Here is a 27,596-nt window from a genome sequence, read left to right on the forward strand (position 1 = left end):
AGCTGCATGTGAGGAGAGTGCAGATTAACATTCTTTTAGCATGTTAAGTAATCAGGAACATCAGTCAGATAATGGGGGATTTTGCTGAGAAATTCAGATTGAAAGACATGGTAGTATAATTCCTTTTACAGAAATCACGATTTTCTTGTGTTGTTATGATTCTTCTTGTTAAACCCACATAGTAAGCAGCTTTAGCTTTCTTTATAACATTATACAATTCTACAGGGTTCCATAAGATCTTATGGTACATCTGGTCAAACAATGCATCTGGCACACTTCCCATCTTCAGCTTTTTCTGCTAAACACAGAAAATAACTCTGTAGAAAACTGAAATTAATTGTACACTTCCTGTCAATTCCAGTCCATTTTAAAGGTAATAATTATTACAAGCACTAAGCATGTGGTGCATATTCAATTAGAGATAAGAAGGCAATTTAGAAACTAGGGCAGCCTGTTTGTAACAGACCCACTGACTTTAGAGATGCACACGAAGGTCCAGCTCAGGCAGGCACTGCTAAGTGCACACTGTGCTGGTGGTGCAGCTGGAGCTCAGTGCCTCGGGAGGTAAACCTGGACATTGTAAGAGAAAGGGTGGGACAGGAGCGAGTGGCTACAACGAGGGGTTGCTTCTCACCACGGTGCCAGGCTAAAGCTGTAAGGATAGCTAATACCTAAAGATATGTGAGCTTTTGGACTTTTAGCAGGGTCTAAAACTGTGACTTGTCTTGTTTTCCATATGTTAGCTGTCCCAAAATTAGCAGAAATTTCTAAACAATTTCACATATCTACTCTTATCAGCCATGTGCTAAACGCAGCATAAGCCACGTCCGTCCTTCCTTCCTCCCTCCCTCCCTCTTTCCTTCTGTATGTTTGCAACCTTTTCATGTTTGTATAATTTTCCTCTCTCAGAAGGACAAGTGACAGGGACATTTCTATAAGAAGACAGAAAATACCCTGAAGTTAGAGAAATCTAGGGACCCAGTACAATCTTCTGCCATGATTTCAGCATCTGAGTGTTAGCTAAATCTTAGACAAGGGAGCAGAGAGAATATTGCTTTCCTCCTGATCATTTTGAATAGTTGCAAAATGGAGGCTTTTCTATAGGTCCTGTCTCAAAAAAAGCAAAACCCCCAAACAACCCCCCTCCCCGAACCCAGAATCTGGGTGAAATATATAAGAAAATAAGACTTTTTTTTCCTCCCTAAGATAACATTTCCAAAGTTTTTAATTTAAGCAAAATTGGCTAAAACAATGATAAAACTATACTAATACTATTCCAATAGGAATAAATCTTCCCAAGATAGCATTTAATTTTCTCATTCTTGTTATCATAATTTGGTGCTTCTTCAGACTGTACTGACCTCTGTAGCTTGGTCACCTGGACTCTTTCCTGAGCAGCACTGGCTGAAGCCCCAGTCTTTATTGCTGTTGAGTCTGGACTTGAATGGGTTCAAAGAAGCTGGAAATTAGCTTTTGTTGTTATTGTTGTTGTTGTTCAGCTGCAGAAAATAAACCATGGGGCAGAAGGGAAAATGTCCATCAGACCTGACTTTTATGCTTGGTCTCCACTTAAATGGAAGAAAGTGCTTTATGCATGCAACCTGTTTAATGCTCAATAGGAACTTGCACTTTATTGGCTCCTTTAGGCAAGGATCTCTTTTTGTCTGAGAGTGCCAGACCTGAGTTTCGTCTATTAGTTAGACAGAATTTCCATTTTACTCTCACAGTATTAACCATCAAGCACGTCATCTTACTTCAGCCGGTACTGTATTTCATTGGTACTGTATATCTGAGAAGCTAATGAAAAAATAGCCTAGTAAGAAAATTTCCTGCAGGTGCAGTGATTGTGGGATGCTGGGTAAACAGCTTCCTCCTGCAGAGCACTTAGGCAGGGACTGATTAGAATCTGGTACTGGTGGTAGTCTTGTTTCAAAGATAACTTTATTTTCTTTCCGTCTTTCTCTCTGCCAGTCATTTACGTGGAGACACCTGACCTCTCAGTGCCTTAAAGGCCATTTCTTCCTAAGTAGAGTTCCTGAACAAATCACAACAGCAGCTGCCAATTAGGCTGTTCATTTGAAAAGGATGAGAATTATGTTTTGTGGTGGTTGCTCCTTTGCTAATTATCAAAGACATTTTGCTACAAGTAGGGTTTTCCTTGGTTTTGAAATGCTCTCGAGTTTTTTAAAAGTCAAGAGACTGGATTGTAAGAGCCATTATATCCTGACATTTTTGTGGCCTTTTCTTCCTAGAAGCGTAAACTAATTATCTATAAACAATCCAACGTCTGATAACAGAAAATAGTTGTCATTAACCAGAGCTAAATTAATATAGGCTGTATGCTTTACAAGTATGCATAGCTCTAAATGTTTTACCTCTTAAGGACTCATACAAATAGCAGGACCAAAACCAGAGGGCCCATACTTGTCCTGTGTGACTGTGGAGGCTTTAAGATAAGGAGCACTAAACCCATTTCGTTTTGTGCTGTTGGTCCCTCTGATTTGAGAGGGCTGCTTCTCCCAAATGCACAACAGGTGCAAGGTGTCATGAGTGGGATGCCTCACAAACAGCAGATTGACACAGTTGGGCAGTAGTAGCACATAGCCATCTCTACTCAGCTGTTCCTCTTCTCTCATGGGAAGATAAAAACAGAAGCTGCAGTCCTGGCACGTGCTTTTAACAATTACAAGCTCAGGAGAAAGCATTCTGCTACTGGAGCAGAATTTGCAGTAGATTATTTCTTTTCTTAGGAAAAGAAAGCTGAGGGAAGAATCCTGTAGAAATCTCCTCTGTATCTAAAGAGAGGAGATTTGTTGTTTAAACTGAGTGTAGGTCTGCTTTTGTGTAACTTGTTTATAGAGATATTTAAGCCAGTAGAAATGCAGTAAAACACCTAGATCACAGTGATGGTGCTTCATTTGGATATAGGGAGCTAAAAGCTGACTTTAGCTACCTCTTTGCCTTTAGTCCTAGAACATTAATTTCACTAATCAATCTGATGGTATTCAGGAAACACTCCTTTGACTCACTGACTTTTTTCCCCTGTCTGGTAGGTCTGGATATCACCATTGTGGTAATTCACTTTTTAAGTTATATCCTGCTGTTCAGATGTGTTCAGATGTGTTCCAGTTTGCTTCAGAAGTCAGTCTATAACTATGGATGGAACAGCAAAGTCTAAAATCTATATCAAAGCTATTCAGTGACATATCAGGGTCCAGTCTCTATAATGATTTTGTTTTTGATGAATTAAATATAAATATATATACTTGTGACTTTCATCAGTCTTCTTCAATCGGTATGGTTAATAAGCATTAAATGAAATAATATGCTTATAAACACAACCCTTTTACACCCAACAGCTTTTGCAATAGAGCTCAACTTATGATATAGATATTAGATGATTAATCCCTACCCTGTTTCCTTGACGAAAAATGTATAGCTATGTCATGAGCTAAACCAGTTTTAAGAACTGATTGTATTTTCAAGAGTTTTCCAGAAGATACTAACTACCTCTCTGTAAGGTGATGACTTTCCATAATCAGAGATAATCATATCTGCCTTATTGTGAGATTAAAATTTGAATCAATCAGTATCCATCAATGATCAAAGATCTAAGATCCCAGTCTGAATTTTCAATCCTTCAGAATAAGTTAGTTTGCTCAAGCAGTCCTAGTAATGCTACGTGCTTCAGTAAAGTTACTCAGAAGTTATGCAGCGCTGAGTTCTTTTGTTTTACTTTTACCCTGTTCTCAACCTTGGAGGTGAAGGGCCACTGAAATCTTAACACGACATCTTGTACATACTGCACTCCCAGCACAGCTGAACAATCAGGCCAGAAACTTTTCTCTATAAGGTAGGTGTTCCCTAATGGGTTTGCTCTCAGGATCAGGAAAAAATGTGAGTAATTGTTTAACTAGTAATGTGGTAAGAGAGCCCCTTACACTTAATTTCAGAAAGCAGCCCTCACGAACTTGTTAGACACAAGTATTTCAGAGGTCACTATGTAAACAACTTTTAGACTGGTGGAATGACTGGAGACAGGCAGGGCAGTATGTAACATACCCCTTTGCAGGCTGGACATGCTTTGCTGTGCCTTTCAGTAGTTCCCTTTCTCTGCTTCCACCAGAGATGTGTTTCAGAATTCCCTTTTCAGAATCTATATACCTTGCTGGCACAGCATTTGGTCTGAAAGCAGAGTTCTCCAAACCCTTGTACACTTACCCAAAGAGAGGTATTACTCTCTCTTCATTGTGACTGTTCCCAGGAATTAAAGGAAAATAACTAGATGATGTAACTCACAACTATGTTGGATAACAGTTATAGCTGTTAGAGAAAGTTAGAAGCTTCTTTTAATAATCCATCAATAGGAAACTGGGCTGGTCTTAGTTTGGTATTTGAGTGAAACTGAGGGAGGGCAGAGACAAAAAAAATAGTGATGAATGTCTTCTTTTCATGCAGAAAATACAGTATTGTCCATGCATCCCTTTCTAGAGCTGATGTATAGAGATACAGTCTGCCCACTTTCAACAAGCCAGTAATTTCTCTTTATCTAGCAACATCCTGCCCAGCCGCTGACTTACTTGTAGCTGAGCAAATCAACCAAATACAACTGTACATCTGAAGAACCTAATTCAAAATATGGTCCATAATGTCCCAAGATTTAGAAGCAGCTGTTGTTTGCCTGCAGCATAACGTGAGGTTATACTTGCAGCTGTAAATAATTCTAGTGAAAGCTGCACAGAATCAAATATCTTTTGATAAGGTCCTAGCAGTTTCGTCTTCTCCTTCACTGAAGATATACTGGATAAATTAAACTTTATATGCATCCAACTCAGGAACACTCTGTTTGACCTAATCTTGTTGCCATGGAAGGCAGTGTCAATTTTAATGTTAAAATCACTGTGACCATAATCAGGTCAATGATGATGACTTAAAAATACTGCCATAAAACATCATTCACACTAAAAACAAGCTATAAAAACACATAGAATTTGTCTGAATACTTAGTGAGACTTGGGACTTTTGTATGAATGAAAACTCTCTCAAGTCTGTATTTTCACTAAATCTTTGTCATCTTTTCTTATGACAGCATTAAAATAATCCATTGTTTGTGACACGATTTATGTTACTTTGTAGTTTCAGAGTCTGTAAGTTTCAGATCCTTAAAATGTAATACTTCTCTTTTACGGAATGTTAATCAGCGATTGACTGGATAATAAAGGATACATGGGGACTAATAATTATACAGCATCTTTCAGCAGCCATTCTTAATAGAGGTTCTTAAATGCGAATTTAAGGTTTTAAATAGGCTTTAATTTTATATCAACATCTGAAGAAAATCATACCAGTCTCTTTTTATTTGTGTGTTCTTTTAGACCAAATGATGAGGTATTATGAGAAATGTAGGACTCAGCAATATGGCCAGAAACACCACCACTGTCATTGTATAGCGAATTTTACCATCAAGATATGAAATGCTAACAGCCAGTAGAAAATGTAAAGAAGATTATGCAAAATAAAGGAGAAAAAACATTTGTTTAAAGACAACTAACACAATTTCACAGTCAGATTTACAGTTTTAAATCTGATTTCCATGTTCTTCGTTAGTTTTAGCTCCAGCCTTAACTCACTGTCTTGTCAGTGTGCATTACAGCTCACCAATCCTTACTGAAAGGCCTGTCATATTGTAACAAAAGAGACAGAGTGCCCTGGAATAATTCTGTAAATGAACTGAAAAGCCTGTGATTTCGGCCAGTAATGAGCAATAAAAATGATTTAAATTGGGAGCGAGGCCATCTGTCTGAGCAACAATGTCCATTTATAATGCACTAAAGACATACATGATTGTGACAGTGCTGAGTGTGTGGCTTAGTAAATTTTCTTCAAGGTAATTCTTGGGGGGAGAGAAAGAAAATGACAGTGCAGATCTCACCGAAACAGCTACATATGAACGGGTGATCTATGGATTAGAAAATAAATTAGAAGAATACAGAGGAATTTGACAACAATTTTTGAACAGTAATATTGTAAGGGAGGCTGAGGATTAAGAGTTTATGGGGGAAGAGAAAAACAGAATTGAAAGGGTGCATAAAACTCATAGGTTCTTAGAGAAACACAATTCTTTTTCTGTGTGTTCAAGTGTAGATTCAGTTTATTTTCACTGTTTTGTTTTGAACTGCTGAATGTGAAGGAATAAAAGCATGAACATGAACAAAACCATTATGCATTTAAACTAAATGCTAATTCTGTTGTTGAAAATATTCATATGTAATTGGAATTTCCTTGCCATCTATCTCTTTCTAGCTATGTATCACTAAATCATGCAGATGAATCTCTGAAAAAGCCTTGTATTCAAATTTCAACAATTATACGCAAGGGCAGTAATAGCACATAGAATTCAGTATATCTGCAAAATAAAAAAAAATCTGTAGTAGATATAAATGCTATGCTATTGTCTTAAAATACAGTCACCAGGGAAAGTTACTGTCTTCTGCTGGAATATTTTCTCGAAGTATCAACAGCTTCTGCAGGTATGAAGAAATGCAATTGAGAAGACTTACCCTGTTTGCTAGCTAACATTTCATTCTGGAAGTACGAACCAGAAACATTTTCTGATTTAAAATCTGTGAGAGTCTGACAGTTGAACTGATACTGTGGCCAGTATTTTTTCTATCAAACTGTTTGTTATAGAATATTGGATTTTTGATTAAATTGAGATGTGCAAGAAGAGATGAAATTTTCTGCATAAAATTTCTAATGCTTACAACAGAGGAACTGCTGAGAAGGGTACCAGATTGCATCATGAAAATTGTAACCTTGGAGCATATGTTTCCATTTTGTTCTAAGAGATAGATTTTCTATAACCTGGGGTTCTTGGGACATACGAGTCAACATTAAAAGGGAAGAAAACAGCATTTAAATGACTTGTCTCAGGAGCTAGGTAGTGACAAGGTAGTCTAATATTATTCCTTGTGCTGGAAAATATTTTCAACATTGCAATGCAATATCTCCTGTACTGAGAACAGCCCCAAGTTTTTCAAAATAATTACAATTATACTACTCACCTGTTTGGACTAAAAGCAGCTCATGTAATTTCTCATCTCTAAACTTTAAATAACAAAACGGAAAATTTTCACAATCTCTATAATTATATCAGATTTTTAATGAGATAGAAATAAAATGATGTCATTGCTCAAGTGTGGGGGCTGGACAGTCTGGACTGTTTCTACAGTCCCCTTCTAAAAGTCCATATGGGTCTACTTTCTCAGACCACTTCTTTCCTGTTTACCAGAGCTCTTGGATTTCTTTAACCATGCAGCATTTTTGTATGGAAACTGCTGTAAACTATTATCTCCTTACTCTTCATCTCCGTGATTGACATTTTGGGTCTCTTGGGAAGAACACATTTTTTGTTTGGCCAGAGAATTGTTACTGTTTTCCTGGCAAAATCTCATCTTCCCCCTAATGAAGTCATGGGCCTTTTCATTTACATTAATGGAATCCCATCCAGCTATGTTCCAGTATGTCTGTCTATTCCTTGTACCAGTTGAAGACATAAAGTCAGTTATTTCCATGCCCTACCTGTTTAGTTCTCATCCTGGAATCTGATGACAGATTGTTGTAGGTATAGTGGGCCTGCGTGACTCCACAGAAAAGGACTGCAACAATACCTGCAATCCAAAGAAAAGACAGTTAGCTGCTTCTATTTTCTTTCCTAGGTCTTTCAAAGGGCTGCATGAAAAAGCTAATTAGACTGTTAAAAGCATTTGGTAACAAAAGAACTGTAAGATATGTTTCATAAGAGCATCTTTCAAATAAACTAGAAGTTTTTCTTTGCTAAAAACCATAAAGGTCTTGAATCTTCTAGCTGGCGTCAGGCATTCATAACATTTCTACTGCTGTGCCTTTGGCCCGGGAGCATAGTATAATTTGTTTGAATTAATATGTGCTAACATCTGACCATAACCTGACAATTAGGCAGGACTAAAATAATTGTGATATGAAGGACTTCAGACTATATGAAAATTTTGGCAGAGACTGAATAGGAAAGGAAAAAAATAATTTCTCATTTTTAAATACTTTCTCCCCAGACCTGACCCTGCCTCTAACTCACTAGAACCGCTGAGTAACATCACTGCAATGCCATATTGTAATTAGAGTAGCTGATATGATTGTAACTGCAATTTGCTGTCAGCTCTGGACGTAGACCAAGCAGAAGAAACTGACACAGAAAGAAAATAGAAAATAAAAGTGTCCACCAGTGATCACATGCAAATGCTCACGAAGAAGAAAGCTCTGTGTTTTTCTTAAACTCCGGGCATATTTACATTGATAGTTACTTACACAACAGCTCAGGGCTTGTTCATGTCCATTCCAATCATCATTTCCCTGAAAACCTCCACCCACATTTCCTGAAGCATGAAGAGTAAACAAGTTCTGCTGGGTTTCTAGACACACACCTCCTCAGCATCCCCTGGTTCTGTACAAAGCCAGCTTGCAGTGTGGTCACAGCATGCCTGTGATCTCCAGGGCTCACAGACAGGCAGTTTTCTGCCATTCATCCCACGATGCTTTAGTTCTTATACCTTTCAGCCCTTCCACTTGCTGCCTCCTGTCTAAGATGTACAACATGCCCTGATTGGCATTACAGTTCTGATTCCTCCTGGACTGCTCTGCGACTTGTTAGGTAATTTTTAGCTCATAGGCTGCTGACGTGTACTGAAATAACATTAGCGAATTCTACAAAACTCATTGAGGCATCAAAGCAAGCACAAATATACCAGCCCAGGGTTGGGCGATATTCATCATTGCAATGTGACTGTGTAACAGCTTTCTAGGCTTTCATTGGGTTAAACTATCATGAACTGAATCATATACATCAATTCTACTGGAAGCAAAAGGCTTCCCAATTCTCAGAATTGGGAAAATAATCAGTTCTGTGCCTTCAGGCCTGGACTTGAAACTGGGAAAGGCTTCTCTCAGCTTCTCCAAGACGGTGACTCTCCTGAATTTATGAAGACCAGCCGGAAGGAGCTCAGTAAGGGGTACAAAATCTACAGTGCTGCAGGCTTCAGTACAGCAAAACTGACATAAAACAATCTGCTACTTCAAAAGGATTAAAAGAAGCAGGCCAAGCTTAACACAGTCACAGGGGACGAAGGGTAGTAATGTTCTGAACAAGCAGCAGGTGAAAGTGCTGGTGCCTTGACAGGTCCTTTAACAGTCTTATCCAAACCTCCAAGTGTTTGAATTTTAGCAAGAGGGCCTCTGTGGCTCTCTGGGTGAAATCTCCTCCTCCCTTAAAGCAAAGCAGAGATAAGGAAACATGAAAAAGTAAAAATTTAGATAATGCTAAAACTATTTCACTTGTGGGACTATGTGTGCAGGGGAAAAGCACACCAATACATACCACTTTGCCATTACTACCTTACCACATCTTTCTCAAGTTTCTGACTCTCTTTGGATTGCTAACCATGGAAGTGCTGTCCAACAAGATCCAACTGTCTGTATTTGCAAGCCTCTCTTGTTTCTGGGAAGAACTAAGGCCTGGCATTAATATGCCCTTGATGGAAATAAAAGTATGGAGGAACAAAACACTGATATGTATTTAGCACAAGGAATAAGTGAAAAAAATGAGAAAGCAAATATATATATATATATTTTTCTCTCCCACAAAGCAGCTTAGACATTTTCTTTGCTTCTAGGTCCTTTATTTATTTACCGGTCCTTTTCCTACAGAACACAGGCTCTGCAGCCAATACATATTCCACTGAGCTTTAACTGCTGTCTTTGTTTTATAATATTTATTTTCTTGTGCCTGTTTTGATCATAGAATCATAGAATGGATCGGGTTGGAAGGGACCTTAAAGACCATCTAGTTCCACTCCCCCTCCCATGGGCAGGGATGCCAGGGCCTCATCCAACCTGGTCTTAAACTCCAGGGATGGAGCATCCACAATATATATTGATATATATATTTTTTCTAACTGCACTAAGGCTTTTCTTTGCAGTAAATAATATGGGTAGTGGTGAGATTGTCACTGACTAAATATGTTCCAGGAAGTTCATGTTTTTATTGAGGCATAATTGTTCTTCTAAATATGTCTTTTTTCTTGGTAACTGTATTTTATTGTGAAGAAGTAATCTGGAGAGTTTATTATTTCTCAAGGCATTAAAATATGTAATGGGATGCTCAAACAATGACATCTGAGTTAAAAAAACCATACCTAATCAGTAATGTTGCTAAGTGTCACTAGCTCCAGGCTCAGTAATCGGAATGGAGATAAGAGTTTGTGATTTACTTTCTTCTACATGAATCATCGTCATGCCAAGTCTTGCATTTTTAAATTGACTAGTAAATTCAACTATGATTATACAATGCTTTTTGACTGCTAAGAAACTGTTAATTATTGGTAGCAAGAGAACTGAGTGACATAAGGAATAAAATGGCTTAAATCTGATTTTACAATAGGAATAAATGATCTGAACCGTGTAATTATGCAAGTGTAGAAACCAGAAACCCTGTTTCCCAGGGAATGAGGTGGAATATTTCAATCGCTACAATTGGAGGCTTAATATGTACCAGCTATGTCTTTCAAAATGAATGCTTCATTAAAAAGCTTGCAGAAAATTGTAATGCATTTCCTTAAAAATGATTACTTAAGACTAACGACCAATTACATGCTAATGCAACTACTTAAGAAAGAGGAGAGCAGCGCCTAAACAGGCAAATATGGAACTTTTTAGGTAGAAGGAAAAAATGGGATGAAGTATGGATTTCTTTCTAAGACTATTAAAGCTGAATTTTGACATTAGCTGGGTTGTAAAATACAATATGGCATATAAATTAGGTTGTTAAATTTTTGCTTTTTTTTCACAGAGAAATAGATAAGAATAAACGTGATAATTCTGGAACTGTAAACAGAACTTATTTAGGTGCAGTGAGGCAGATAAAGTGAGACAGTCCCTTTTACCAGTCTTTAGCAATCAAAGCTGTAATTTCAGGGTGCTGTAGATTAGCTCACTTTTTCAGTATTGTTTCATTATTTCAATTTTTAAGTGGCAAAGTTAGCTATTGCTGAGAGACTTAGTACTACAATTGCTGAACACAATGTGAACAGGAAAAGTTTAGAGATTAAATGGGTAATCAGCTGTTGAGTGCAATATAGCTGCTTGTCTCTCTATAGATAAAGTTACTGAAAATTTTCACTTGATATAAGAACGAGAAACTTAACAATACAACGTTGATAGTCACTAGTGAAGTTTCAGCTGAAGCTTAATATTTTTGAAAAGGTTTCATTAGGTATAAAAGCCTACCATTTTACTTGATTTTTTGTTTCCTATGTAACAGAAAAATAACTTGTTAATTGTTAATGTAATTAGAGAACTTACTGTTAGTTTTGCTGCATACTTGTTGAAATCCTTGATAGGATAAAAACTAGATAATATAGGAAGGACAAAGGAGTAACTTATATCTTTAAAAGTATTTTGCTGATGCTGTGAACATTAACATGACACTATAAAAATTAATGCATACATACTAATCTTAAAATAATTTCTGTATTGTGAGCAAAAGAGGATAAACATCCTTCAATCATTTCACAAATAGGCAAAAGGATATATACCCTCATTTTCCAATATCTTCTGCTAAAATGGGAAAAAAATCTGTACTTTGTCAGAGAAGGGCAGCATGTCTAGTGGGTGCTTTTAATGAAAACCAAAGTGACTGGCTACAATTTAAACTTCAGAACTTGCTAATCAGAGAGAAAAAACTTAGATTGTGTCTCCAGTTGTCAGGTCTTTTAATGGTAAAAGTAAGAATTTAGAAAAAAAATATACAAATAAAACAACACTCTAACTTCTGGGGAAACAAAGGAGTAAATTACTCCTTTGTAGAATGTAGAACTTCTTTCAAAAAGGCAGACTGACTGGATTTCACCCCAACTTTGAAGCATTCCAGAGCTTCAGGGATGTAGGGATGCCCAGTATGCTGCATATGCCACAGTACAACAGATGACCCAATCTTGCATCAAAGGGTGAAATGTGGGAAAAGAGGAAAGTGAGAACTGGAAAATAGAGAACTTGTTTAAATCAAACAACATGGAATATTGTCAGAATGGAATGGAATTCATGGAATTATGTCAGAATATCTCCACAGAGCCCACTGGGCATATACCAGTTGTCCTGGTTTCAGTTAGGATAGAGTTAATTTTCCTCCTAGTAGCTGGTGGGGTGCTATGTTTTGGATTAGGATGAGAAGAGCGCTGATAACATGCTGATGTTTTAATTGTTGCAGAGCAGTGCTTACACCAAGCCAAGGACTTTTCGGCTTCTCGCTCTGTCCTGCCAGCGAGCAGGCTGGGGGTGCAGCAGGAGCTGGGAGGGGACAGACCCAGGACAGCTGACCCAAACTGGCCAAAGGGGTATTCCATACCATCTGACGTCATGCTAAACAATATATAGGGGTGGCTGGCCGGGGTGGGGGGCCGGCTGCTCGGGGATAAGCTGGGCATCGGTCAGCTGGTGGTGAGCAATTGCATTGTGCATCACTGTTTTGTACACATTATTATTAGTAGTACTATTATCATTATTATTATTATTATTATTTTCCTGTCTTAATAAACTGTCTTTATCTGAACTCACAGGCTTCACTGTCCCGTTTCTCTCCCCCATCCCAGAGAGGGAGGGGGGAAGGTGAGCAAACGGCTGTGTGGTGTTTAGCTGCTGACCGGGTTAAACCACAACACCAGTGCAGACTGAATCTGTGAGTGACAGGAAATGAGACACTGTCTTCTTCATCAAAGTAATAAGGCTATAAACCAAATAGCAACATCAACCCTATTCAGTCTGTTTTCACCATGGATAAGAAGTGTGGCTAATCATTTTCTTAAACCTACACCAACGCAGAACCAGAGTTGGTTCTTTTCTCATGGAACTCTCATCTTTGTAATTCTTAGGTTGATTTTATGTTGGAATGACAGAAAAAAACAAAAGACAGAGCTGAGGGAAATTTTTAGGTCCTCATTTGAGAAATTAGCTTTGATACTGCCCCTGTCTACTTCAAGTGAGACCTGAACTTCAACGTGGTGAGACATGCCAGGTTTTATTCTAGACATGCTAGGAGTGTTTTTTCTGTTTATCCTAACACTATTGACTAGCAATAATACCGCAAATTAACATGGATACTTACCCTCAGCTAAGAGTTACTAGTCTGATTTTATGCAACTGATCATCAGTCTCAGCCTCATGCTGTGCTAGAATAGGTACTTCAACAGCAAATGTCTTTCTCCTCTTCGCTTACTGTTTTAAAAGGGTGTACCTACAGCAGCACCATGTTAGCCAGACCAAAGCAGAGCCTGAAGTATGTCCATAGTCTGGTCAAGTGACACTGTTGCAAAGGTGAATGGTTTAACTAAAACTGCATAGAGTATTGGATTTAGCATTTATTTCAGCAAAGGATGTCTAGAACATCCTCGGAAGTACAGGATTCATTCCTGACATTCTCTGTCTTAGAATACCACAAAGGTCATGCAGGACCATCTCTGATTTCCTGCAGACAAGTAATGGGTTAGTAATTAGTGTCAAACTTTCCCGGTTGTCATCTGTCTCTGCACTGTGGTGCAAATGCCATCTTCCTAAGCATGAAGAGCCTGCTTTCCTAATTAGACCCAAATTTCATCTTTTCCTTCTAGGAGTGGCAAAACTGTAGCTTAAGAGAGCTGAAGAAGTTTCTTTCCTTTTAACCTAGAAGCCAAGCTATGCCCTCTCCCTTGTTACTGCATGGAGTCTACCTACTTATGTGTATGACACAACACGACACGTTACATATGAATAAGGAAAGAAAACCACAAAGTTGAGAATTTAAAGCCTGGAATAATGTCCTTTCATGGAATAACTTCAGGCCAGTGAACTAAAGACAATCAGATACTAAACTGCACTGTGCTTACACTCAACTGCAGAGAGAAAGAAATGTTTTGATCTCTTCTGAGAGGGATATAAGAAGAAGAACTGGTCCCAGCAGTTCAATAAAGCAAGGAAGTAGATGACTGATCCTAGACGAATCACAGCAAACAGATGGAAGCAGTGAACAGCTACAAGGATGAATTCACTTTGTCAGCAGTATTAAAGGAACTGGGAGTTGGTGCATTTGTTCTTGCTATGTCCCAAATACAATGGGTAGCACAAAAGTGCCCCAGTGGTAGACCAGATCTTTGGAGTACTCTTTGGACTAGTCCTAGGTACATCAGTCATAAATAATTTGCTTATTTATATTTGGAGAAAACCCTTCGTCACTAGGTAGACTGTGCTCCTGTATGAGGCCCAAAATAAGAAAGCACGTCAGATATATCATGAAATGTTCAGAAAATAATTGCTGGGGATGAATAAATAAATTTGTGATCATAAACTATTTAATTCATAATGACTAGACAACAATCATTTTGGGCTGAGTTCTGAAAACCAGTCAGGGAACAAAGATGATCTCCTGCCAGATTTCTTCCTTCAAGACTTGTTTTTCCTAGCACAGGTCTCTGGCATTTAAATCAGAAGCTGAAAAGGTTTGAAGAAACCCTTCTTTTGGGATCTACATAATTTATTCAGCATCTCTTACACCTGCTCAGGAGACACTTTTCACTAGGAAAGTAGAGTAGTTGGCCATAATTTTGATGCTTTTGCACTGATAAATTACTTTGAAGTATGCATGAAATGGATACATACATGTATTTGAATGATATATCAACCGCTGTTTGAGTGTCTGCTTAGTTCAAACACCTGCAAATACAGAGGGCCTAGCTAAGGTGAATGTTACATACCCATGCATTTCATGGAATCTTTCACAGACTAATGACTGAATGATCACTTAAAAATTAGCAAATTTTGTCAATTAGAAAGCAAGAGAATAAGCAATTAATAAATGCAAGATGTACTTCCCTCACTTGTTTTGACAAATGTTTCGTTTATTTTTTTATGATTGTTTTTTCATAGCTTTTTAGTAAGTACTCTGTAATGAAGTTTGGAAATGAATGCAGCTTTATTAACACTGACCTTACCATAGTACTGTGCTATTACAACTTAGCAGTCAGGAATTATACACTTCAGGGCAAATCAGAAAATGCACAAATTAGATTCTACTGTGTAAGAATCAATTTATCATGCATATGTTAAAGCTTGATGATATAGCTATAAGATTAATAATGATTATATTAATTTATGAACTGTAGTTATCTGTTTAACAATAATTGTGTAGTCATCCCAGATTTGCATTTTGTTTTGCTGGTTTGATTGTATCCATTTTTCAATCAGGGTCAGATTCACATATTATGTGTTATATATCATGGGATATCTTGAGGAAGAGGAATAAATTTTGTATAAAATATTGCCCTGTACTAATGCCCTTTCACGTTAAAAAAAAAATCCACAAGTCCAACAGTGAGATCTACCACCCACTATACCTACACAAAACACAGTATAGTCCTTTGTTTATAAATTGACATACTTCTGTATTAGACTTGAAAAAGTGCGTAGTGATTGAAGAGATCTTGCGGAAAGCATTACAAGAATAAAATTAATTTGAAATTACATTACTTAGTAGCTACAGGGAAATACTGATGTCTGTGTTAATCTTTTGAAGTTTGTTCAGAAGGAATGAGTAGAACAACCACAATATGCAAGGAAAATGAATATGAATATAGATGTAAATGATGTACAATGGATTAATTTTTGAAGCGAGTCTGCTGAAGTCAAAGATTTTAACCTAGGAATTCAGTTCATTGAATGGGGTAGTAGAGCACAGCCATTCCATGGCTATGATGTTCTCTTAATTCTAATGATTGCTGGAGACTGGAAAGAGACTGGAAATGTCTCTTAATTCTAATGATTGCTGGAGACTGCTGAAGACTGGAAAAGATACCACATGGAGTACAAGCTCAGTGTGTTCTGAAGGACAAAAAGCTTCTCCCCTTCTGCAAGAGCCACCTCTGAAATCTATGCATCCAACAGAACCTAATTCAGCTGAAATTTTTTTGTCCTGGAAGTTTAAAATCATACTACCAATGGAGGAGATTTAGAGCTATTTCAGATTAGATTGAGAGAATATTAAATCAAAACTGGTTAAACCAAACAACTAAAAATATCCACTCTAAACTGTGATGTTAACACAGTATTAATAATGTCAATATATTTAGAAAATATTGCTTTGAGCTTATGAAGCTACAACAAAGGCTCCTTGAGGTTTTTTCACTCTAACAGCTTCTGACAAAAGCCTTCCACAGAAACTAAACAACAAAGACCTAATTGATAAAACTCTCAAGATTAAACTTTGCCTCCTTACAACAGTGTGATTAAACATTTTCCAGCTGAAACTCACAACACATGCCTGAAAAAAGGCTAGTGACAGATCTAAAAGGTCTTGCGTGTTTTCCTTGCAATTTCTGTATTGGCAGAGCAAATCTGTTTTATAAATCTATACCAATTCCTTTACTTATATGAAATAGCTAAATTTCCCTATAATTTTCTATTTTTCCCATTAATTGAATCTTGACTTTTGTTCCACTCTCTTTCTCTGGCTCTTCTTCTGTCCATTTAAAATTCCTTGCCAAGACTAGCATAAAAACCATCTGTGGGATTCAGTAAGTGTTTCATTTCAGATATTTTATATGTTGCAAAAATAAGGAAAAATGGAACACTCTTCAGAGTGACTAACAGAAGAGACTGCACTGTCTGTCATCTCATTTGCAGTATGCAAAAAAGGCATATGACAATTATTTTTTGGTGCCTATGCAGTCTGCTCCTGTGCCCAAGAAATGGAAATTACCTTTGGCAAAGCACCTGGGGCTTTAAAAGATATTGATATTTCCCTTACAAATCCCCTTTTTGGGTATAATGTTTAACTTGGAGATTATGCATTTGGTCCTTGATGTAACATAGGATCCTTGTTCTCAGCCTGGAATGTATTTTAAAACATCTTTCATTGGGAAGTCAGTGATTTAGAAAATCATTACCTTCAGTTGAAGGCAAGAGATTATCATACTTCTTTGGTGATTTTTAGTAATGGCATCACATTTTAAAGAGCCGTTAAGCACAAAGAAACAAAATGGACAGATTTTCTCCATGAAACAGAATACAACACTTTTGTTCAGTTCATGTGCCCCTCTTTGTATTCATTAGCTTGAAGATTTTGTCAGGAAGCAGGACACAGAATTATATATTTAATAAGGCAAAGATGTCAGAAGATGCAGGTGTTAATACTATTTCAAAAATCATTTTAATTGTGTATTAATACTAAAAAAGTAACATGCTGGCTCTGTAGAGGTCAGTGGAAATATAACTATTAACTTGCGAAGCTTTGAACAATTTTGCAAACAAAACAGCATGGGCTGCATTAACACTCCCATTAAGCAGTTTTCTTCCCCTGACATTTCATGCCACTAATTAGAGGTGACAGCATCAAGAACATTAAAATGATGAAGCTATTATGAAGTTTGTTCTTTCGAATCACTCTACACAATAGATGGTTACCTGGGTAAACTATACAAATTTAGAATTTAGAACAATCAGAACATATGTGTCTTTTTACTTTTCACTAAGACCTGAATGTACCTCTCTCCAGTTGCAAAAGGTGTTTACATAGGCACACTGAACAAGATGATTTATTTTTCAGAAAAATCCAGAGGTGGCTGCACCCCACTGGCAAAGGTGAAGACGACCCTGTCCTCCATTTTAGCATTGAGGCTGGGGAAACAGGAGGAGAGACCCAGACAAGAAAAGTAGGAAGAGGAGCTCACTGGCCATGACAGTCAAACAGCACTGTATATTTTGTTCCTCATGCTTACTGTCATCTATTGCTCTGTTGCTCTATAGGTGGGCAACAAATAGCGGGATTAATAGTGGGACAAAGAGTGCTGGGAAAATGTAGGTGGATGGGAAAGAAGACTGGGGAATTTAGCCTCCTTTAATAAGTCTTTGGAAGAACCATTCAATGTCCCTACAAATTTGTTTTTAGAGATGAAACAACCTCCAATGTAGCAACTGGCTTTTAGAAGCTTTATACAAGATGATAAGATGTCATGCCCAAAATAAACATGCCATTTTCCCACGCTAGAGGTATATTATAAAACTCCTTTTATTCAATAAAATGCTACACTTACCTGTGAGACCAGCAGCTTCTGCTGATAAGAAGGCGCTCCAAGATAGGAGGAAAAACAGACCTGTCTCCAGCATGGGGAACTCACACAGCTTTGTAAATTTTGTCAGGTGATGAAAGGTTGCTAAGGAGAAGTAAAAACCAACTATTTTATAAGCTTAAATTGTCCACAAACAGGAAAAAAAAAAAAGAGAGACACCTCCCTCCCCCATCTATACAAGGAAATTCAGGAAAAACTGCACAACTTCTAAATTATCTCAAAGAGGAAAATCCAGCACAGGTTTTAAATGAGTGAATTGTGCAAGTCTGCTATTTGAAGTGCTTCTGTGGTTTTTGAACCAATGCTTAATCGGTTGCATTTTATGTTATTTCCCCAGAAATAGAGGAAAGAAGCTCATTTTGTCCAGTTCTGTATTGATTGGCATTTGTTTGACATTTTCATCAATGCAAGAAATATGAAAATAGCTGCTCTTCATTCTTCATAGTATTTTACATGAAGAACTGTAAAACACAAAAAAAGTGCAGGGCAACAGATATGCCTTTTGTTTCTGTTTTAGGTAGACTGACTGTCTTCCTTTGTAGTCTGGAGTTTGCCTTGCATTTTTCTGTGATTGCTGCTAGTCTATAGTTCACAATTAAGTTCATGTAGTTCATACATTCACATTTTAACCTCAAAACATGTCAAAACCTCAATATCTCACTATTTGCAAACAGTAAAGACCAAAGTCTTGCCTAATGTTAAAATAGATTTGCATAAAATTTGGAAATAGGCTTGTCTGAGGTCTTTGTGGATTCTGACAAATTAAATGTCTTGTCAGTCATGACTTAACTGTTTGCAAAGTCTTGAGTCGACAGTGAAAAGGTTCAAGCTCAAAGTAAAGATGGTCACGTTCAGATACTATACATATATATTGATGATCTCTCTGAAAACAAACCATGAAGGATATTAAAGCTGTGACAACAGCATAAGAGGATCCCATAGCAAATGATCCAGCAAAGATCCCCAGGAAATTTCCCACTGACTGGAAGAAAGCAGCAGCATCAAACGCATTAGGATTCTCCTTAGGACTGTAAATGGATATAGAGCTGAAAAGAAAACAAAGAGATTGGGGAGAGGGAGAGAAAATGGAATAATGAATACAAACACATTATTATGATACTGGAACCACTAACTGAAAATAGACATTTTTAGGGACTCAAAATGCAAAACAAGGCTTCTTGGTGCTGATAGCAGATGGGAAGGCAAAGCAGATGGAGACTGGGGTGGGAAACAGTTTATTTTCAAGGTATCACAACGGAAATCAATAGTCTGCTGCCAGTCAGTAAACATTTTTATACAAGAAGTGCCATAAAGAATATTGTTTCCAAGCCGACTAAACATTAATAGGTGGTAGGTGTATAAGAAATGTGCAGGGAAGATAGATAACTTTGAATTATTTATTGACCATATGTCTTCGGTACAGTTATATATTCACAAATATTCCTGATAAAAACTGCAGCTTTATAGCTGAGGCCCAAATGGGTGATACAAATCACAGTAGGTACCAAATCTGCAGCAGCAATCTTGTCATAAACCACCTAGTAGTTCCCTTCTTGGTGTAACCCTTCATAAATACAACTGAAAGCATATCAAGAACTCAACAACAGGAAGCCTTGAGGACAGAATGAATGTTGTCCCACAGGAAGAAACTGCTGAAGTTGTCAGAGGTCATCTCCCATGTCCCACCTCTGAGCACAACCATCAAGAGTATTTCTGAATGGGAAATGATGTCACCGCAGGGGAGATTGTGCACTTAAAACATTTCTGAGACTTTCAGGATTAGTATTTGCCACTAGCCAGTTATTTCCATAGAAATACCAAATATATATGCATTTTTTGCTTCTGGAGCCATTAAACTTAACAGATACACAATAACCCTGAGCCTCCTAAACACTAATTAAGCAACATTTCAGATCTTTGTGGTTCTGTTGCATTCAGTACTGTAGGCCTTTTATGTTTGTTGTGAAAGAAAATGTACTGAGCTTGGCACTGGATTCCAGAATGTAGCTTGGGTTGCTGGAAAATGGTTGGTATTTTAAGCATTAAAAATTTAGAATTTTTAAAATGTTTTGAATATTTTAAGCTCTTGCATATTAAGTATGTGGTCCCAGCAGTATGATGTCTTCCATCTGGAGTTAAGACTTAGAGACATAGCTCTTTATGGAGGATTTTCTAAACAGTTACATTGATTTAGGAATCTGCAAATAATATGAAGACAAGTGAAAACAGACATCATACTTTCAATCTGTAAAAAAGGCACAAGGATTCTGAAACATATGGTCAAGCACCACTAAATATGGGAGGTAAATACTAACGCACTAGAATGGAAATCACTAAGCACCAAAATCTGGTATCTCTAGTTATGCTGATCAGCACCATCACAAAACTAGTGAGATGATTCATACTGGAAAGTGCTATTAATATAACTACACAAAATACTGTTCCCAGAGGAAATGCTATTTGACAAAATGCTGCTCTCTAAGTTTTCAGTCCTCTTTCAGCTGTGACTCTCTTTGACCCTATTCTTAGACCAAGGGTCAGTTATAGTTCTTTGCTTCTCTTGCCTTCAAATGACTCTTGAAATGTTTGTCTTCTCTGCCCTATTGAATATTTGTTGTTTTAGACCTCGTAGGAAATAAAGAACTATATTAAACCACAGATATATTTGCTAAATGGATGGAATCGATATCTCTGTCAAAGGAAATCCTATCTGTAGTGATACTGTGCAATTATGTTTATTCTAGAGAAGAGAAGGCTCTCTGGACCTTATATTTTAGCATCCTTCCAATACTTAAAGGAGTCTTACAAGAAAGATGTGGAAAAGCTCTTTACCGGGATGTATAGCAATAGGACAAGGGGTAATGAACTTCAAGTAAAAGAAAGAAAATTTAGATTAGCTCTAAGGAAAAAATTCTACATTCAGAGGGTGGTGAGGCCCTGGCCCAGGCAAGCTGTGGGTGCCCCATCCCTGGCAGTGCCCAAGGCCAGGCTGGATGGGGCTTTAGGCAGCCCGGGCCGGCGGGAGGTGTCCCTGCCCATGGCAGGGTGTTGGGACTGGGTGGGCTTTAAGGTCCCTTCCAACCCAAATTTTTCTATAATTCTGTGATTCTATAAACTAATCTGCTAAGTGTATTTTGTATACTTAGGGAGGGCTTCAGTTTAGTTAGTTAGAGTTGAAAATCTTTAGTAGTGTAACTAGAAATGCTAGATCTAAAACTTTAGGCATGTCTTGACTGTAAAGCAGACACTTGGTTCTCTTTTATTTAACTCAAATAAGTATACAGTGCCTGCAGCTCTTACTATATATTGCTTAATGAATTATAAATCAGGAATTGATCATTTGTGTCACAGGTGCTCTGAATTCACTACTCACAAACATTGAGTGGTGAATTTAGGGAGGTCAGCCTGACCACATCCTAAAATAAAGCAAAACCATTCAATTATATTGATGGGCTCTGTCCTCAGAAAAGAATGCTCAGTAATAAAAAGTAAAACAACCAAAAAAAAGTATTGACATGGAGAGAAAGTTTACTAGTCAAATTTCAGCTATTGCCATTAATGGACTTTTATTTATTTATTTTTTATTTTTTATTATGTACGTTAACCTTAAGGCAAGAGAAGTTGACTTTGTTAATACCAGTCAGGGTTACAATTTACCAACAGCTTTCAGGTGTAGAGACAGCTAGAAGAAAACATCCTATTCTTGATGTAGTTATTTCAGCAACTAATATGGAGTGACTCATTCTCAGTGGGAAATTTTTCTACTCAATATGCTCGCCCAAAAACATGGTATTTTTTTTAACCTCCATAGCACAACATATGCTCATTATACCAACTACGGTTTCTGCTATAAATCTTTTCAGAACTAAGGTTTCCCATACACCAATTTCCTACAGTTCAAAGAGTATTTAGTTCTATTTTTCATTCTGTATTATTCTGAACTAGATTTATTATTTTCCTTTTCTGAATGTTTCTTCTTTAATACTATATTTTAGCTATATTTTAAGCATCCAAAATACATACTAATTTACCTGGTAGTTTTTCTTTATGAGCTACACATAGATGGAACAGAGTTTTATACTGTTTATTCCAGTACTTCCTGCCAAGTCAATTATTTGATCTAAAAGCAAAATTTCAAAGTTTAACACTGGAGAGAAACATAATTAAACTTAGAGAGCCTCTACTCTTCTGCCTCTTCTCAGAGAGCAATTCAAGAAACACGCTGGCATGGCTTGCTGTTGCTGTTAGTCTGCTCTCTGTGCCTGTTGCAAAAGGGGGTGATCTCTGTTCATTATCAAGCAGTGTGTGAAACTTTGATATTAAATTTGAAACTGCATTTAGTTTTTTAATATTAGGGGTTTTCTAATTGTTAAACTAGTATAACTAAAAAATTGTGTGTTTAGATAAGTTTGTATCAACGTTGGATTTAGGAAATCCTAAAAATAAATACAATAGAAAACTGTCTTCAGAGTTTGATAACTGAACAGAACTAATGTCAAAGATATGCTTTACTGACCACCTATAGTGAGAAACAATTGAGGGACAGAGTGAAAGATTTTTGTTAGGTCCTCAGTGAGTGCTTGACAGACATATCTCACAAACACCTCCCCCAGTCCCTACTATCCTACTGGTTCTTATAAAGATTAACTAGTACCTCCTGTATTAGAAACCTATTTCATGGATCCCTTTTTCTACTCAGTTCTTCTGTGCTTCCTTGTCCAAATATCAATGGACAGGGTCAAGTGTTTTCACAGCTTTCAAAATGGAAATATAGGCAATATTTATTTAGACAATAAAGTGTAAGTTGCGATCATAGCTTTTGCTTGAGACAGAAAGAAGGATTTACAGCTTGTGCCATTTATACCACACAGATCATTCTGCTTCTTCCCTCCATGACCTGTTAAGATCATTTTAGGATGAAACCTCAGGATGGTGAATGGTTCTTTCTATGGGGTTGTATAGAGATATAATACTAAAAGTTTCCATGGTAAGTAGAATTTTAAGTGCTGTTGTAGTAGGAAGAGTATAGCCATGTTTCAATTTACATCTTAATTGATTAGTTTTTACATCCCAATATTCTCAAGAAATATCTTATTTACTCGTAATATACTTTTCTTGCTACAATTTTTTCCAGTCTGTGAATTGGGAAATAGTCTGTGAATCTGTGAATATAATTTCATTTAAATGATAGTATTTTACTTTAAAAAATTGAATGTATTTAGGATTAGAGCAAAGGTTTTTCAAGAAGTCATGAAAGCTTTATGAGGAAAAATCTGTATATGAGGTTAAATCTTGTATTCTGCCTTTGGCCCCTGTCAAGGCCTGACATGCCTCGGGCTGGCATGGCAGCATCAAACAGAGAGGTGTTAATCTGTTGTAACTAACAGAACAGCACAAAGATCCTTGGTTTTGATAAAAGCCAAAGTGATGCAACACATGTATTAGATGAGTTTTAAAAAAAGATGATATGCTAGAAAAAAAGGCATGCAAGGATCAGAATAAAAATATGTGCAAACTGCAGAAAATTTCTGATAGAATGATGTGGAATCAGTTATTAGAAATAACTAGTAGATAAACTGGTTTATTCCTTTCTTTCTTCCTCTGTTTATTTGACCAACATGAAAGCAAAAAGCTTATGATCTTCAGAAAAAGACTTTTTTCCACTTGCTAGGTCAAAGGGCTTCCTATTGCCCAGTGGCCTTTTTCCTGTTTGCTGTACTGCTGTGTGCTACATAATACTGCACAGAAGAGAATCAGGGACAATGTTAAAAATAAAATCATGCTGAATATACAGAAACATGAGATATTCCTTAAAATACCTTCACGGAGTGAGAGGGATTTCCCTCAGGTGATAAATAATTATAGAACTACATGGTGATTTTATCAGCTGCTAATTAAGAAAAACAAAATAGGCCATTTTATGACAGAGTTCAAGGTTGTTTTTGAGAGGGAAAGAATGTTCTTCTTTCCTAACATTATACTTATACAGATAAAGGTAGGTCACTCTACTGTGTTAGAAAACTTGGAGTTTTCAGAGAAGTGGAGTGAACTGAACAATTTCTGTTCCCTCTAAACTTTTTAACTATATGATTTTCCTAAAAGTGTTCGAAGAAAGCCCGAAGCACAGAACTGTAATTTTCCCAAAAGGCAAGTGTTTGAACCAGGAGCTCAATGTGAAAGTGCGTGTGTACCACTAGACACCTACACCTTCTCTTGGCAAGTTTTAGGTTGGTAAAGGCTTCCGGGCTGCCTCATAAAATAGCTCCTTGCCCAGTAATAGCAAGTAGATGAACTATAAAAATGAAAACAAATGAGATAAGATTGGGATGTGAGTATGCTAAGCAAATAAAAGCATCTGTGAAGTAGAGACAAGCTTTGCAGATGATTAAGGGAGAGGAAAGAAGTGGCACACTGCTATAGGAAGTCTTTAGGACTTGCAAAAGCAACCTATTGTAACAGTAGATTGAGGCAAGTATGTGGAGATCCTCTAGATGAAAACTTCCAAAACCAAACTTACTGCATTTTTCAGACATATTTAGAATGGTGTTTGGTAAACAAAGTCCACGCACAGAAGGTGCATTAGAAGAACATAGATGAGTCTATGTTCATCCTTCATTGTAAAGAAATCTGTCTCCCTGGAATTTATTCCTGACAATATTTGTGAATGTTCAGAAGATTAAGGCTCCAGAAGTGTGGAGTTCACAGAAATTTGGACTTTCTATTTATATACTTATAAGTACTGCAAAAAAAGTTGCAGTTGCATCCAAATCTGAATGTCCAAAATATTGCAGTGACATCCAAATCTGGATGTCGAAAACTTTATTCTTGGCAGTACATCACATCATGGTTTTATTCCACTCGCAATCTGGTTTTAGCACACTGTTAGTAGTTCTATTGGTTTTAGTTCTAGAAGAAGATCTAGCAGCTATTTAAGAATCTACCTTATAGAAGGAATTACACTCTATTACATTTTCTCCGTGTAATGGAATATTTGCTTCCTCTCTTTCCTGTCCTTACCTTTGTTCCTTTCTAGGCTTTTCTAGACATTATGAGCTGTTATTGGACTTCTTGTTTTGATTAATTCAAACCAAACTAACACTTTCTGTCATAGAACATAGGGATTTTACTGTTTATAGAAACCTTTCTTAAAGTAGATTTGTTATCAATTCCAAAGTGGCTAGCTGATGGCGGATGTCAAAGCACAAGGCATGGTAGAAAGGTACAACTGTCATAGAGTTTATGGAAAACATAAGTTTTCCCATTTATGAGGAAATGCAACATCTGCATGAAAATGAAGAAGGAATTCAGTCTCTCTGCTAAATTTTCACTTAACATAAAATATCTAGAGTTACTGATAGATTCAATCTTCTTTTTAAATGACACAAGGCATTTTCAGACCAGATTTAACTGCATAGCTTAGTAAATTCATCAGCATTATTATAAAGCAGCTGCAGAATGTGAGTGACTCTGTCCCTTAACTTGGGCAGTCAGAAGTCAGCTTAGCTCATCAGGAGTCATTTTTGATAGCTACTGACAAATATTTTCTACACTGGTAATTATTTCAGTTTTCTTCTGTGTTCAGGCCTGAGCTGACACAGAGCAGCACCTGGCAGTACAGCTGGAGCAAATAATGAGTAGTTTGTGTTGTTCCAGGTAGACATTCCCTAATGCACATCTTAGTTTTCATCTGCCCTCAAACATCAGGGGGCTGCAGAAAACCTGTCATTCTCCCTCCATCTCCACTGCCTCCCTAGCCATTACCCTTAGGGAGCCTCTTGCACCCTTAGAGAGTCATAGGTACCATCTCTTTACCATGGTGATCCTGCCCTGAAAGTTCCACCACCTTCACCTTTAAAGGAGCTGGTCGCTCACCCACCTTCATGGGGTTGAACCCAGTGTCCTGGTGCCCAAGAAGACCTCTGCAAGCTCCTCCTGACAGAAGTGCTGGGAACTCCCCCACCCTCTAATCCTGTTCAGAACTAGGTCCCTACAGACTTTTAGTCACTGCAGACACATAGAAGGGAGATGTGAGATTACAGTTTTGATGATGAGTGATACCCTAATGGGCTTGCAGACTGAACAATTTCAAGTCCAAAGCCATATCTCAACTAGTAGGGGTATTCTTTACCTGTGTACATCTGAGAAACAGGATGTACTGTTTGTGAAACCTGACATTCATACTCATTAAGGCATGGTGCAGTAGAAAAACTAAAGTAGGGCATAAATTTCTAAGTACCCCAGGCACACAAATTATGTTCCTTATACTGAAATTGGTGCCTTTGAACATGTTGTGCCACAGTATTCTTCAATTCTTGTAGTTTTCTAAACTAAATTCCAAGTGAATTAAATTTTTGCTTCTCTTCTCATAAGCACTGGATACAAACAACACGTTTTTATAACTGAGTCATGTACATATACAGTATGAAGCCTGTAAAAGAGTTATTGTGTCTGGAAGACATGATAAAGGTGAGGAACCAGATACACCCCCATGGATTCAGAACAGCACACTAATCTTTTCAGCAAAGGTGGCAGTGTCCTGATCACTAATATTCTAAAATCTACCTTTTTTGGAGTAGTTTTTCCTCTCAAAATGAGAGGAAAACATGCTGAACCCCTAGCTCAGCTGTGTCTTAAATCTTCCTTACCAAGTTTTCCCTTTTCTTTCCACAAGAAGTGTGTATGTACTTCTCCTACACTTAGTGTTCTGAGGCATACACAATATGGCATATCGTATATGTACAGGAGTCCTAACATTGTCATTACCTTGTCCTAGGCAAATGCTGCCTTCTTTTTATCTTTAATAGAAAGAAAGCCTGATAAACTGCAACCCTGACATAATTCTTTGTAAAATCAAACTAAGGCTTTAATAGTAAAATATGTTAGCATTTATCTGAGGCTTGGTATAGGAATATTTCTTTCTTAAATGACAGCTATTGCTTCTAAATGTCTAATTTTCATACATCTTTTTGAAAATATCACAGTCATTTTGCAGTGACAACTCTGTTCCCAAAAGCCTGCCCCATATCTTTGAGAGGAATGAAGCACATCAGCAGAAAACAGATGGCTGATAGTGGTTCATCTGTGACGGTATGTGCTGTATTCTGCATTACGCTGTTACCACTGTCCTTACTTATCAGCTGATCATATCAAAAAGCGCATAATTTAGAAACTTCTGTGCCTGCAACTGTGATTATTTCTCATTTGGGTATCACTAATGTAATCCACCTCAGTGTTTAACTTCCATTGTTTTCAAACATAGCAAAAAGAGAAATGGCTTGTGTATCTAAAGCGACCTGAAGGGTGTCCTCACATTTAGGGAGCTCTGAGTGGCAGCTGTAAAGATGCTTGTAGTGGGAAGAAAGTAGAAACAAAGAATCAATGTCCAAGGAACATAAATATGTAAACGTAAATTATTAA

At 37.3% G+C, this 27,596-nt stretch overlaps 1 protein-coding gene across 12 annotated transcripts in view; it reads right to left on the reverse strand.

Annotated features, from left to right (window-relative positions):
- The window catches only part of SLC9A9 (solute carrier family 9 member A9), a 236,140-nt gene that overhangs the window by 133,610 nt on the left and 74,934 nt on the right, over positions 1–27,596 (reverse strand). For all 12 annotated transcript variants that reach the window (XR_013955266.1, XR_013955267.1, XM_080605349.1 and 9 more), the window contains 3 exons: positions 19,087–19,225; positions 18,144–18,249; positions 7,582–7,670 (listed from right to left, as the gene is read on the reverse strand). Coding sequence is in view for 10 of the 12 variants with exons in the window: in XM_080605349.1 (XP_080461475.1) it covers positions 7,582–7,670; positions 18,144–18,249; positions 19,087–19,225 (334 nt within the window). In the remaining 2 variants the exon portion in view is untranslated. The remainder of the gene's footprint in view (positions 1–7,581; positions 7,671–18,143; positions 18,250–19,086; positions 19,226–27,596) is intronic.

The sequence above is a fragment of the Anser brachyrhynchus genome, assembly GCF_964034855.1.
Source record: "Anser brachyrhynchus genome assembly, chromosome: 9".
Classification (NCBI taxonomy): Eukaryota; Metazoa; Chordata; class Aves; order Anseriformes; family Anatidae; genus Anser; species Anser brachyrhynchus.